At 39.2% G+C, this 15,983-nt stretch overlaps 1 protein-coding gene across 1 annotated transcript in view; it reads right to left on the bottom strand.

Moving 5' to 3' along the window:
* The window catches only part of Lrrk2 (leucine rich repeat kinase 2), a 143,195-nt gene that overhangs the window by 93,610 nt on the left and 33,602 nt on the right, over positions 1–15,983 (bottom strand). Inside the window, exons 13-16 of the mRNA XM_031353252.1 lie at positions 13,751–13,875; positions 9,300–9,406; positions 2,147–2,291; positions 1,465–1,604 (exon numbers count right to left, since the gene is read on the bottom strand). Coding sequence (XP_031209112.1) covers positions 1,465–1,604; positions 2,147–2,291; positions 9,300–9,406; positions 13,751–13,875 — 517 coding nt within the window. The remainder of the gene's footprint in view (positions 1–1,464; positions 1,605–2,146; positions 2,292–9,299; positions 9,407–13,750; positions 13,876–15,983) is intronic.

Genomic DNA, 15,983 nt, shown 5'->3' with positions numbered 1-15,983 from the left:
TAAAGGGTGTGTCCGTGTAGCAGTTTTACTACAAACAGCAACATTGTTTCTTAGAAGGGTCTCAAGCTTGCCAAGGCAACCGGGCCTCTCTGCCTATGCAGTGCTTCAAGGAAGGGTCCTTCCCACAAACAGTTTTAGTGTTGAAGACTATGAGTAAACTCAGAAAAGATCGGCCTACCCTCTACAGAAACATCAGAACAATCTGTCTATGCATCAAGATGATTTTGTTCTCTTTGGATGCTGAGTGCCGCAAATGCGCATACTTGAGAAAAAGTGTATTAAGTTTGTGAGGTTCTGAGAAGTGTGTTGCCTGTTGCTTTTAGTTCTAGACATGCAAGTGTGGCTGCAGAGCTGGGACAGGACCTTTGAAGGAACCATTTTCAGCTCTGCACTGGCCCGATAACATAGGTTGAGAGGTTTAGTGAGCTTTCCGGTGGGGTTTTTATAGTCTCTGCTACAGAGATTGAAACATTCATATGCAACGAATTAATCCATAGTAACTGGAGCCCCAGACCACACAGTTATTTCCTTCCCTCAGAAAGCTTTTAATCAATTCTGCTATGGCTTTAATCGGTTTAGAGTAAAGCACTTTCCAAAACACCGATTTAAAAATGCACTCCTGCTCTGAGCTAAGAAGGCAGTGACTTCAGCATTGTACAATAAAGGAAACACTTTACTTGCATATGTGATTTACTGAAAACGTTTGTGCAATGGTTACAGCCTAGATATTTTTATTGGTTAACTTGGCACAGTCAATTCTGAGAGTTAAGAAAAAACTCAAGATACAAACTTGATTATCAAAAATCCAAAACCAACACTGAAGTTTTGAACTACTCATTTGGCTAACATTCACAAAAACAATGAAGCATTTGATTTCTGTAGGGGATAGCAGCCTCAAACTCCTGGGCTGGAGTAATTTTCCCTCCTCAGCTTCCAGAATATCTAGAGCTATGTGCATCTACATAGCAAGTAACCATTTTTCTTATTACCCCCTGAATTAACCTTATACCACCTTACAGTCCTCATAAAGACAATTATTATATGTCTGCTTGCAAAAAAGCTTTGTGAAATTTATTTCAAATCTTTAGGAAGAAAACATCAAGAAGCCAAATCGCTACAGGCAAAAGCGGTTCATGAGAAGCCACAGAGCATCGCCGTCTTTAGAAGAATAATAACTGATATTTGTCGGAAATCTAAGCACAAACCAAAATATCAGCTCCTGGAATGTCTTGAGCACTTTCATGGGAAGGACAGAAGGCAAGAAAACACACTGATTTTTTTCAGGTCTAATAATGAACGCTGGATTTTTATAAGCAATGCAATTTTCTGCACCTTCTATAATTAAAATACTACAAAATGATAGATGATTTTAATTAACTAGAATATCTTGTTGATGTACTATGGGAGTTGCGAGAGTATGCGTGGGAGATTGTGTAAGGGCCCGGTTCTCTCGAGTGTACTCACTGTGGTCTGCACTTCAGCAACGTCTTTAAATCGCTGCAAAGTGGAAACCAGGATCTTTGCCAGGAGGTGCCCTGTCCCTATGCAGAAATTCTTCTTTGTCATCAAGCATCCCATAAGGTGTAAGCCCAGACACTGAATTTCTAAAATAAAAGAGAAAGATAGAAAGAGAATGGTAATTCTTGTAACCTCCAAACTGAAAGAAGGAATACCAAAAAAAAAAAAAAAAAATCCAGTTAATAAGTGTACTGGCTGGTTTTGTGTGTTAACTTGACACAAGCTGGAGTTATCACAGAGAAAGGAGCTTCAGGTGAGGAAATGCCTCCATAAAATCCAGCTGTAAGGTATTTTCTCAATTTGTGATCAAGGGGGGAGGGCCCATTGTAGATGGTGCCATCCCTGGATGGATAGTCTTGGGTTCTATAAGAAAGCAAGCTGAGCAAGCCAGGAGAAGCAAGCCAGTAAGAGCATCCCTCCACAGCTTCTGCATCAGCTCCTGCCTCCAGGTTCCTACCCTGTGTGAGTTCCATTCCTGACTTCCTTTGGTGATGAACAGCAATGTGGATGTGTAAGCTGAATTAAACCCTTTTCTCCCCAACTTGCTTCTTGGTCATGATGTTTTGTGCAGGAATACAAACCCTGACTAAGACAATGAGCTGTGTTCCCAAGCTCTGTCTGTACCAACCTTGGTCATCTGGATACATCTGTAAGGTGTGGAGGACTGAGTCAACTGCACCTTGCAGGGACAACGTCTCTATGGCATCAGGAAGATGTGCAAGAGAAGAGACTACTTTCAATCCACATTTCTGAATCCCAGGATTCCCAATGAACTAAAATCAAAAGAAGATTAAGACTATTTACTGTCATAAGTAAGGCTTGAATACATGCCTCCATTAAAACTAGTTACAGAATGGTAAAACATTATTCAACATCTGGGGATGCAGCTTAGACAGTAGAGTAATTGACTACCATGAAAAGCCCTTAGGTTTGATCCCCACTACAGCATTAAAAAGCTAGGCATGTGGTACACAACTGTAAACCCAGCACTTGAAAGATGGAGGCAGGAGGACCAAAACTTCATGGTCACCCTCAGTTAAATAGTATAGAGATAATCTGGGATATAGGAGACCTAGCCTCAAGAACACAACATAAATGATGTGGCAAAGCCATCAATAAACTTCACCAGTTTGCAGTGCTGCCTCTCACCACAGGACGCTCTGTGTCTGAACCCAAATGTCTTGTGGGCTTGACTTCATATCCTCCCTTCAAAGTGTGTCACAGATTTCTTAGATTACTAAGTGTGTAGCAAAGTGTGTTACAACTTATTAGTCAGTTGCTAAGCTAGACCTAAGAAGGTTAAGGGTTAAGACAAGTCTTCCTAAAGACTGTATAATGTTGAGTCCCTCTGCCTTCACCTTCTGCTATTTAAGAGAACACTGTGAGGCACAATCTGTTTCGCAGCATGTTATCGTCTTCTTCGGATGGGGGTGCAAACCCATATAGGTATCTTTTTCTATCACAAGCAAAGATGAGATATATATGAGAAGGTGGAGAATGGGAGATAAAAACCAAACCATGCAGGATTTGGTGACTGAATAATCAAACATCTGGGGATATAGCTTAGACGGTACAGTAGTAAGGGTTTCTGCAGATATAGAAACATGGTCTCACCATGTCAAAGTGGAAAGATTTTCGGTGACATCTCAATATCCTGTTCTCTAACACAGCCCTCATGATGCTGTGCTATTAGGATCATGCCCACGGACATGGACCGACAGTGAGAGCCAGGCTGAAATTCTCCTCAGAAAGAAAACAGGAGCTGAGGCAGAGCAAAGCATCCTTTCCTTCCCTTCTGAATTTATTAATAGGAACGTACGTCTACACCTACTACCTCCATACTCATGCTACCCTTTAATTTTATATAATCAGACTTCTCTCTTAATGACTCTGAATTAAAAGCACCCAAAGACAAAAAGTTCCCTAACCACTTAAATTGCTGCCTTCCCACTCTCTGATTTCTATACCACACTCAAACTTTAAAACAGTTCATTTGCCCATCTTCCTCATCACTTCCGGCAACTCCAAACTCCACAGAAGTCCTTTCTAAAAGCTATCTTCGCAGGTGAGTTCAGTGCATTGGCATAGCCACATCACACAGCAGCAGCTGCCACATGGATGGACAAAAGCTGTGGCCACTTGCCTCTCAGAAGTTCGCAAATAACTGAGAAATGCTCAGAGCAGGAGACGTGGTTTTCCCAAGGGAAGAATCTACCAAATGGTCATCTGCTACCACAGGGTCAACCCTGATATCATACAAGTAAGATCATACAGACAGAGCAGGCTCTAGTTAGAAATATATATGTGTGTATGTATACATATATATGCATTTAATAACAATTAATATTAAAAGGGGCCATGAATTTGGAATTGAAAAAAGAGGGGTATTTGGAAAGATCTCGAAGGAGGAAAAGAAGGGGAAATGATATAATTATATTAATCTCAAGAAATAATTTTGAATTATATATTATATTAAAATTTTAAATAAGTAATTAAGTGAAAAAATAAATGTACACATACTAACATTTAATAATTACAAATCTTCTGGCATAGACACACCATATATATATATGTATATATATATATGTACATATATATGTATATCCATACATATATATGTATATATCAATGGAAAAAGTGAGCTATACACTTTTGAGCAGATGATGTAAAATCACATTTAAACTGCATCATGGAAAGAGAAATGTGTACTTGCAGTGGTTTTCCATTCTGCTGTCTTTGTCTTGAAATACTTCAAGAATGTGGTTTCACATTCTGCTGACACTGTCTTGAAATACTTGACATTTTCAAGCCAGGGAACCTGTAATTTCCTTTGATGCCAAACTTCACAAACCATATATTCAATTCTGCTTCTAAACTAAAGAATGCATCATAAGCCAGGTATAATGTGACTCTCCTTATGTTTAATGCCTTCCTAATATTATTGCATTGTTTATATATGTGCACGTGCATGTGCATGCATGAGTGCATTCGTGTGCACGTATGGGTACACACCTCCCAAAGGAGGTCAGAGCACCACCTGTGTTAGTGAGTACTCTCCTTCAACTAGCTCTTCTCCAGAGATTGCACCAAGATCATCATGGGCTTGGTGACAGCTGCCTTCACTGTCCTAGACATCTCCTCAGCCCTCATGTTTAATATCTTCACCTCTACTGAATTTTTACTTACTTATTGGTCCTTCTAATGTTGACTTCCCTTAACCTCTAGCCTTTACAGGTCTACCTTAGCAAAAGACTAAGAAGTTGTAACAGGAAGTCTATGACTGTCTACATAACAACAGAATTGCTCCTGTGTGATCACAAACCTAAAAGGTGACAGCATCTAAACAACTAAAAATAAGAGTGTGCTGTTTTGAACACTCAAGTAAATTTGAAAAGAGGTAATCATATATAATATGGATATTATATATCATATATACATATTATATATCATTTATGTATGATACTTACAAGCCCACCATGGGCTTGTATTCATTTACCTAATATTACATCTTGAAAACAATCTTTATTGCATTTCTGTTCAAATGTGAATCAAGATTAACTTATTAGTTCCCACCTAGCAAATATTATCCAAATGTAAGCTTTGGGTGTTATCACTGGAAGGACACCAACAGACATTCATTAGAAACATCCTCTTGCCTGCAGTCTACAACCTTTAAGCCCTTTCAGAGAACTCACAAGTAAGTCACTGGAATGGCTTCTCTCATGAGTCTACACCAGACACTTCTAGCTGCCACCCAAGCAGACTCCACAGGGAAGGTGATGCAATTCAGGGGTCGAGCATGGATTTGCCTTTATCTCTCATTCTCCACTTTCTCACATACATCTCATCTTTGCTTGGGATAGAAAAAAAGATACATATATGGATTTGAGTCCCCACCCGAACAAGTCAAGAACATGCTGATAAACAGATTGTGCCTCACAGTGTCCTCTTAAATAGCAGAAGGTGAAGGCAGAAGGGATCCAACATTGTATAGTTTCTAGGAAGAGAGCTAAACTGATGGAAGAAGACCTATGCTCATGAAGATGCAATTCAAGAAAACTTCCCAGGAAAAATAAACTGGGCGTTCATTTAGCTGGTATCAAAATTAGCATTAAAATATGCCTCAACAACATGACTGGCAGGGTTTCAAGAAAAAGAATACTTCTGGCATCCAGGAGATACTACCAACTCACAGAAAAGTAAGGAAAAAAGCAAGCCTGTCTCAAACTTCTCCACTACGATACTCAACACTAAGGCAAGGCCTGCAGACATCCAGTCAAAGGAAAGAAGCCCTCAGTGTTTTTCAGCCAATTAAATTAGTCTTTTCAAGAGTTCAGATATAAGGCTGGAGAGATGGCTCAGTGACTAAGACACTTGCTGCTCTTGCAGAGGACCAGAGTTCAGTTCTAGCACCATTAGGTTTCACATGGCTCATTCCAGCCCTATGGGCATCTCATACCCTCTTTTGGTGTTCAAGCCCCCTGTCCACAGGCACAGACAAACATAACTCTACAAAAGTTAAAAAGCAAAACAAAACATAGAAAAACATAAGAAGCATACATTTTAAAAGTTCACAATAAAATTACAAACTAGATTCAAAACATCAAAATATTAGGGCATGCAAACTTAAGAGAAGTTCTGTGGAAAGATGAGTGATGAATATAACCTAGAATAAAAGCCTTAAGGAGAACAGTGAGAACTGGGAGAGCTGAAGGAATAAAATTAAATAAAATTTAGAAAGCACGGGTCTAAAGCTGACTGTGAACACAACATGGTCTTTAATTTCAGAATTAAATGATTTCAACAAAGTTGATAAGAAAACAGGTAGAGTGTGTGTAGAAGTTACTGCTCCAGTCCCTGGGCCTTTATAACCAAAGGTCAAAAGGCACTTTAATATCTGATGGTGATAATGCCAACAATTAGTGAGTTCACCCTGTGTGCCCAGCACCGGTGTGACAAGCTGTTCACTCTTCTTGCTATCTAAACTCCGAGGGTTAACTGGAGAATGATGAATAGAGTCAGATTCAAACCAGAAAGTCTTGCCCAGTGAAAGAAATAAGAACGAAGTATATAGTCTACAGTAATTAAGGGATAGAAGGGAGAAAACATAGGAACAACCAAAATACCAGTTCCAGCAAGACCTACACATAGAATGTAAACATGAAATGAAAGAAGAAACTGACACCTGGGGAATATCATGTTTATGGAAAATCTGTAATTTTGACCTATATGTACCTTTAAAATACCTCCTTGCTGCCTTTGAACTTCTACACAGAATTACCTCATTTGATAGTAGTATAGTTCGGCTGTTTGTCATCAATCAATGGCTATTATGTTATCATCATAGATTAAATTAAGCTGCAGTAAAACCCCTCAAATGTCATAGGTTAAAGAACAACGGGTTCAGTTCTTACCTACAGTACACAAGTGTTTCAGGTCAATGGGTAGGGGTGTGGGGATTGGTTGGTTGGGGAAACACCCTCATAGAAGCAGGGGGAGGGGAGATGGGATAAGGGGCTTTGGGGGGGGACCAGGAAAAGGGATAACATTTGAAATGTAAATAAAGAAACTATCCAATAAAATGTTAGTCATTACTCCAAACTATTATCCAACAAAATATCAGTCTAATGTCTCCATACATTTGAAGGGTTGCAAGTCCCTGCCATTGTAATGGGGTTACCACCAGGCAAAGCTTTGTCTCAATTGCAGATTTTTCTATTACAAATAATGCAGCAATGACAATTCTTATCTAAAATCTTAATGTACATGTCCAAATAGATGTGTATCATAAATTATTAAAATGTAATCATTGACCAGATATGTCCATTTTAATTGTAATGGGTATTGCCATTTTGTTGTTTTTGTTGTTGTTGTGTTTTGTTTTGTTTTGTTTTGTTCTGTAGCCCAGGTTGTCCTACAACTCACTTGTAATCCAAGTTGGGCTTAACCTTGTAGCAATTCTCCTGCCTCAGCCTCCTAAGTGCTGATATTATAGGCAAGAGACATCGCTGCTAGTTACCAAATTTCCTGCAAATATTTATTCCTTTTTGAATCTGCAGTATGATTATAATCTATATATGTGTTTAAGTTGATAACATTTATATATGTACACAGAAAAATATATTTTTTACCTTTCCATTCAATCTTGGTATATATTTTTGCCAAAATAATAAATATTCAGCTTCTATGTTTTCCCCAAATAATTGGGCATAAACTTGATAACAGAAGTCCCTGTATGAACCATGCTTCTTTCAGGGTTGAGGAATATAATGAACCAGCTGCATAATGTGCTTGTGTCTAATCTTTAAGCCAGCGTCATGTGGAATGGACGGAATGTCCTCCAGTGCCAACGTCACACCAGTGTGTGTTCCAATGTCTTATAAAACATTTGCTTATCCCATTAGAATTACACTACACGACCTATCACTCCTTGTCAAGCTCTCCTGCAAATCTTTATGCAAATTGACTGTTTCATGTAAGCTTTATATTTGCTTGCCTAGTTTAAGTAGTTACTGCAATTTTTATAAAAGCTATAAATGTACCTCTGCTTTAATTTTACAGTCTTCCATGAAGAAGGTCAATCTTTTTGTGTGTTCAACTCTTCTCCTATCTCTGAGTTTTACACTTTCTACAAACCTTTCTGTGCCCTTTATATATGTGTGTGTGTGTGTGTGTGTGTGTGTGTGTGTGTGTGAGTGTGTGTATGACCAATTAGACCATCTCTTATTTAAGAATTAAATACATTTTTGTTTGTTTTTTGAGGCAGGGTTTCTCTATAGAGTCCTGGATGTCCTAGGACTCACTCTATAGCCCAGAATAACCTCAAACTCAGAGACCCTCCTTCCTCTGTCCCCAGCAAGTGCTTGGATTAAGGGCAGGTGCCACCACCACCTGGCTCAAAACACATTCTTAAATTTAAACTTTCAGTAATTTACTCTAAGCTTTTGCAAATGAGAAAGTCTTTACCTGCAACCATCTCATCAGAAAACTAGCTTTTATTTCCCTGGGTTCCCTAGCCAAAGAGGCAGGTGTAGCTCTCCAGACACATACATGTAGACAGAGCATACAAAGATACTGAGAGTCTACTTTGTTCCTCAGAAATGACAGTAGACAAACAGTGACCTATGGAACAGACGACTGAACACTACCATGTACAAGAAACTCTCAAGGTCTAGTGTAAGTGGAAGGTCAATGACTCCCCACCCCACCCCACCCCCCAAAAAAGGTTACCTTCAGCTTGAATTACAACACTCTCGTTTTATATACCAAAGCCTTGGCCCACTTGAATAAATAATTTTCTTAGTCTCTACTTAGATCAATAATAGTTGAATCTCAAGTCATAATTATGGATAGCTCTGTTGACATCACCCTAATTATAATTCATCTTAGAAGAGCTATGGAAATATACAGAGGTATCAGAGAAGTCAGCCATGTTCTGTCTGGTGTGTATCTATTAGTTGAATCTTTATCCATAGGATCATATAAGAAGAGCGGCCTAGCAGGGAAAAACAGTAACCCGGGCCTGACATCCAGACCTGGTTCATTGATTGACCTTCTGATAGAGCAAACTAAGGTAGAAACTTGTGTTAGTTGTGCGCTTATCTTTCTTTTAATAAATATTTTCCCACCTCAATGTTCCTACTATCCCCTTGAGTTCTAATTATGAATTTATCATAGTAAACAAAAGAAAGTAAAGTAAAGCTCGAAGCCCTACTCCCAGACCCTCAGATTTAATAGTCTTATTCATGGCATAGAGACAGAAAAACCCTTGTTCCACATACCCTGTTCAGAGCGGCTAGAACGAGCTTGTGGATGTCAGTCCTGAAACACTGTTTTCTGAGCACATTTGGTTTGCATTGAGAGTCATCCCTGGATTCTTCTGATATTCCTAAATTCAAGAACAAATAGGGACAAATGCAGACTTACTCTTGTCAAATGCATTTAGGCAGAACCCACTGCCACTGGCTAAAAGCTAGGATAATTTGGGTTGGACTAGGTTCCTGCCCTTGTGGGACTTTCTGTCTTCATTTAAAGCATTCATATCTTTGCTGTATTTTCAGTGACTATATCTGCACAGACGCCTGAAGCTTCTCACTGGTCCACAGGCCCGTGTGCCAACAAGTCACACGCAGTAGCAAAACCTCCAGCCTCATGCAATGAATTGCCATCAGCATCTTGCTACTCCTGAACATTCATCTCTGCTCCCTGCTTCCCAGAATGGGAATCATTTCTTTTCCATGTAATAGCCCTTCAAGTTGTGTGCACTGTCAACTTTTTAGTGGCAGGATCATAACTTCATCTCTCCACATCTCCAGGGTCCAAGGACAGTGCTTCAGTGTAACAGTGGCTTGGGAGACACCACTACACCAACATAGGGTAGAGCCAGCTGGCATCAGTTGAAGTCTGAAAAGATCTCTGTGTCTGTGTACCTTAGTTTCATCATATTCATATGGCAAAGAAGAACAGAAGGTACATGGAGTAAAGGATGCCATGCCGTGCCTACTGATGCGCACACAGTAACACTGTGTTTACTAATACCTATTTACTAATACCTACAGTATAGCCTTAAATTCACCATTTTAAAAAACATCAATAACCATCTAACTGACTATTAGTTAGCTATAGTGCTTCAGGTTCAATTTACAATTATGCTAAGAGTAAGTACAGGGCTCAGAGGTTCAGAGCATTTGCCCATCTCCCAGAGGATCCAGCCTTAGTGCCCAGATCCTATGTCACACAGTTCATAACCGCCTGCCCCTTCTGGAGCCCATGTGCATGGTATGCATATGGTACACTTAGACAAACTTGGGGACACGTGCATCCACAGAAAACTTTTAACAAAATAAGTATATTTCAAAGCATGGTTTTTTTTGTTGTTGTTGTTTGGGTTTTTGTTTTTTGGGGTTTTTTTTGTTTTTTGGGGGGTTTTTTTGTTTGTTTTTTTTGTTTTTTTTTTTTTGGCTTTTTGAGACAGGGTTTCTCTTTGTAGCCCTGACTGTCCTGGAACTCAATCTGTAGACCAGGCTGGCCTCAAACTCAGAAATCCATCTGCCTCTGCCTCCTAAGTGCTGGGATTAAAGGGGTGTGCCACCACTGCCCTGCTGGGTTTTTGTTGTTTTGTTTTGCTTTGTTTGTTTGTTTTATTGATTTAAGTTTTATTGCAGTATGATGAGAAAAGATACATGACTCAGTTTATCTGAACTTGTTAACATTTAAAAACATATTTTAAGTAAATAGAATTAAATCACATTCTTGTTTCCCTTTTGAACCCTAACTCCTCCCAGAGTCTCCCCCTTCAATACCTACAATACCTTTTTTTGTCATATTCTTCAGAATTTATAAAATAGTATTACAATAAAAATGAGTATTATAAAAGTTGTTTGATATAAAACAACAATCAATTTAACAATCTAATGTAGATGCTTGTCTACTACAATACTGAAAATACATATGTTTTTCTCAATAAAAATTTTAAATAACTCCAAAGACATTAACTATATATTTTAAAATAATACATCACTACTAGTATTTTTTAAATGAACATAAATATATAAAGTCTTTTTGTTTGTTTGTTTGTTTGTTTGTTTTATATTTAGTAGAGCTTAAAATCTTGTCTCTTACTGTGTGGTACAAGCCCAAAATAAGAACAATTTTTCGACATTGGATTTCATTGTAATAAGGCTGTACTTCAATGACCCTCACATCACCAAAGGATTTTACCTCCATTGTAGCTAAGCTGAGAGTTGACAGTTCTGCTGCACCAAAGAATTAATTGTAGGCAGGAAATCTGGGGGTTTGTTGTTGTTGTTTTTTAATAAAAGAGATTAATGAACAGGCATGGTTCTAGCAAGCTTTTGCTGCTCTTTAAGAATCCATCCACCTCAAAGGAATAAACTTTGAGCACTGAAGTCTACAGGAATAACTTATTAATCTGAGCATGGTGGCACATGCCTTTAATCCCAGGACTCTGGAGGAAGAGGCAGGCAGAGTTCTGGGAGATCAAGGCTAGCCTGGGCTACATAGTGAGACCTTACCTTAAAAAACTAAGGAGTGTGTACGAGGTGTGAATTGTTGTTGTTCCATTTTGCTAAATCTACACAATTCAAAAAATTTAAGAAAAATTATGCCTGAACTGCCAGTGATGGATGGGAAATGATGAATTGATTTATAATGCACAGGTTGATCTCTGTTTTTATTCAAAGTATCAGATTTACAAAATAAAATTAGTAAGAGTTTTTTTCTTTTAAAACACTTGTCACACAATGAAAATCCTCTTAATTCTGAAATGGAAAACACCTAGATAGATATCGAAAATAGTTGGTTTGGTAAACTTTTATTTTATGGGGAATAAATATGGATTTCCAAAAAGTTGGAACTTTTAAGAGCAACAACAACAAAAAATAATTAGCTATCCCCTACTTAACTCTCAAATCTATTCTCTCTGCATCTGCCTCATCAACTACATCTGCCTCATCCACTACATCTGCCTCATCCACTACATCTGAATCATCTACTACATCATCTCACTAGACTGCCATCAACTCCTAACCAACTGTCCTACATAGAGTACCCACTCAATCACCCCATATAACCCCATCACTGATGTGAATTGCAAATATGGTCACAGAACTACAGGGTAGTGGTCCCAATTATTAATGCATATTATTAAGCATATTATACATAATTCCAGAAGCTATTCACATTATTGCTTGATAGCAGAGTTGTATGTCACAAGCTCTTGACACCCTAATTGATACGCACACGTGCATATATATATACACACATACACACACATATATGTGTGTATATATACATTGTATATGTGAATATATTTAGACGTATAAAGACAAAAATAAGAGTTTAAATATAGACTATTCAGAAATCTAAACTTTTTTAAATCCATGGAAATACATACAATCCAAAGGAGGAAATGCACATATACATGAAAATATTTAAAAGAAATCAGTAATCTGACTCAAACTTACATAACACACTTTCTTCTATCAAAGAAGACACAATACTACTAGATTGGATGTAAATGAATAGGCTGAAAACTGTCCTGCAGTCCTTAGTAATAGAGCGTTCTGAACAGCAAGGGCATGTTAAACTCTTGCTTGCTTTTGACTGTAGTACTTCAGTTTTCTTCCTAGAGTACTTCAGAAACGTATCAATTCTACAATTCCATAAGACTGGGAGAGACATTTTTCTTAAAATGTTTAAAAGGGGTCCTTCCAACGTTTGTAAATAGGATATGAGAAACAATAAAAATAATTCAAGTCAGGCCATTATTAAGTTTTCAGGATATGTTGGAGCCATTACTAAAATTTTCTTGCGCTCCATGAGAAGTCACAATCGCTCAGCATTGCACTTAGGGTCCGTCTGATCTCCCAGGCTCATCCCCATACCCTCCCCGGGTTGTCTTCACTCCCCCACACTCTGTGCCCCAGTTCCTTCTGCCCTGCCCGAAAGCTGCTCTTGGCGCCTGGCTTGTCCTTGAGTCATAGCCATCTACTCCCTGACCTATGTGCTCCTCTGAAGGCATTAGGTGCACCAGCTCAAACCTGTCCGACCTTTGTCTGCAGCAGAGCCGCTCACCGTGGTAATCAACTGTTCATCTGTCTACTGAGCTCCCGAAGTCTGCTTTTGCCCTCATTCCCCGTGTCATTCAACCCACTAAAAAGCACTGCGGTGTTCAGAACCCGAGGCATTTAATAAAATGTGCTGAAAGAATGTGGGGGCAGGTGCGTTAGAGAGAGCGGAAGGGCAAACAAGGGGACAGCTGGGGAAAGCCAGACAGAAGGAGGTCGCTAATGTCAAGGAGGGAGGGCCTTGTGGCTCTGCCAGAGAAGAGCTAATTTAACCAGGGACGTGAAGGATGCCAGTGAAGCAACAGAGGAGGGCCGAAAGAGTGTGATCTGTATTAGTCCGAACTTTAACATGGCTGACGGCAAGCGAAATAGCAAAGAAACGTCAGAGATGAATAGTCCCTAGAGACAGCAAGACGATCCACTTTACTCTGTGTTTATTTCTTATGTAAAGGAAAGTGCTGAATATTCTTATGACTCATCTACGTCATCCTTTCTCATGAATTTAATTTCGGGTTTGGCAGAAAGACCTGTGTGCAGTCGTCAGAATCTGGCTCTTTAAGCTTGGCCTGGAAAACAATGCTTCATGAAAACGCAAAATTCCATTTAAATGGCAGCCTCTGAGTACAATCAGTTCCATGACTCACCTGGCACAACAAAATGCAAGATAGCTCGCAGGGCCTCCAGCTGGACTGACAGAGATGTCCCGTGGGCTCTCATCACTGTTAGTATTTTAGGGACCACTGCTGCCATTGTATCCAGACACGGGTTACTAGGGATAGCAATTGATAGATTATTGAAAAAAATAAAAGTACAACCTGGTTTATTTGTACAAACACCAAACTAAAACAAATATGGTTAATCAGAGCCAATGTATTTTACCAGGAAAAGCTATAAGAAAATGCATTTGAACCTAACCAAAACTTTAAGAGTTTAAATTCTGAACTGAAATAGCCTGGATATCGTTTTGCTTTATAGTTTTATGACGGTAACACCTTCCTTCTGGTCAGGATGTGGATAACTGGCAACAGGCCTGAAAAATGTTCACACCTCCATTTTGCAGATAAAAAAAAAACAAAAAACTTGTTCGGAGGAGGAAATACCAAAATCCTTTAATTAGAAAGAGGCACAGCCAGGACCCCTGCATCATATCAAGGTTTGTCTTTCAGATTAGCATCCCAGACTTTTTAGACAGAGTTTACAAGTTCGCATTAAAGTCTTGGCTTCTCCAAGACATCTGAGCCTCTCTTCTTTCACGGGTGGGGAAAGTCTGGAAGGCAGTGTGGCTATTTGCCCCACACAGTACCTTCTTAACTGAAACGTGTCCACACACTTCCACCACCATCAAAGCCGGAACTTAAATATTGCAAATGCGCTTTCAAAAACAGCATTTACAAAAGAAGAAATGTGACAGAAATATATTCTAAGGATAGCTTAGCTGTGCTTCCGGGAAAGACAATAGCTCCATTCTTTACAAGTCTGTAGGTGAGCTACACACAGCTCACATCATTCACATATAATAGCCATATTGCTAACAGCTAGATTTACTGACAACTTAAAATGTACCAAGCTTATCCTAATCCTTCATGAAAATGAACTTATTTAATCCTTATGCCCTAAACTCATATCTTCTGAAGCTGTTTTCTGATCCCTCTATCTGATTCTTTTTGGAAGAATCCTGAAGCCCAACCATTCGATAGTTGGCTCATATCAACAATAAAGTCATGGAGCTTCCTCTGGGACAAAATCTCTTCATAAGAGGAAGCTCATTAAGACTCTGCATGTTCTAGGGAGAGGCAGAAACATCTCACCCTAGGGAAAGCTCATGAAACTCAGGGAGTAAACTGCTCAGATGCTTGTCAGTTCAAGAAAACTGACAAGATTCACTAGACTTCTCCCTCCCCAGCCTGTATGAGCTGTAAGGACTGCTGAATGACTCCCTCAGAGCGGCCCAGGTCTGAAAAGGACAGACACCAGCAAAGCTTTCCAGAAGATTCTCAGACTAGACCAGCTGCCTGAAGAGGCTCAGCTCACTTTTTTTTTTTACTATAAACATTTCATTTTATTTTTTAAAAAAAGTACTTCTAAAAGAGGAAAATAATCTAGATCATATATATATATATATGTGTGTATATATATGTGTACATGTATATGTATATATAACATGCTAATATTAACATATATATGTATATATATATGTTAATAAAAACCTTTACATAATCTTCATGCATAAAGACCCAGGGGTAGCCATATTGTCTGTGACAGGCCCAAATATCAGCTATTTCAAGCTAACGCCTGGGACTTCCAATAGTCAGTAGCAATGTGGGTGAATGCCTTCTTTATCTGCCTCTAGGGCACAGTCAGACCTGTCTCAGTGACACTTTTAACTTCTGGGAAATGTTCTTGGCTAGATGGGAGGGCAGGGAGGAACACCCTTGACATTCATCTAAACTCCTCTGGCAAATCGAGGAAGATGACTGATGATCAAGGGCCGGAGCAATTCAGAGGCTCCTCGAGACTTGTTCTCTGGGGCTTGGAGCTACTGCACATGATAGTGAGGTGTCCAAAAGATATATAAGATATGAGTAAAGGCCTTGAAGACCTCTGCCTCCGTGGCAGACAGCCCTTCTGCCTTAAATATATCAAAGAACAAGGTCCAACTCTCTTGACTCCGAGACCACTGCTAACTGAGAAATCAACTTAAGGGACAAATCTGTAAGGGAAGGTCAGTCAGTCATATGTCAGATGTCTGTCAAACAGTCATGGTACAAAAGGATTGCTGCTGTGGAGGGGAGATGGTACAAAAGGATTGATGTGGTGGAGGGGAGATGGTACAAAAGGATTGATGTGGTGGAGGGGAGATGGTACAAAAGGATTGCA

This window comes from Mastomys coucha, unplaced genomic scaffold, assembly GCF_008632895.1.
Source record: "Mastomys coucha isolate ucsf_1 unplaced genomic scaffold, UCSF_Mcou_1 pScaffold11, whole genome shotgun sequence".
Taxonomy (NCBI): Eukaryota; Metazoa; Chordata; class Mammalia; order Rodentia; family Muridae; genus Mastomys; species Mastomys coucha.
This window is presented reverse-complemented; position numbering and strand designations above follow the sequence as displayed.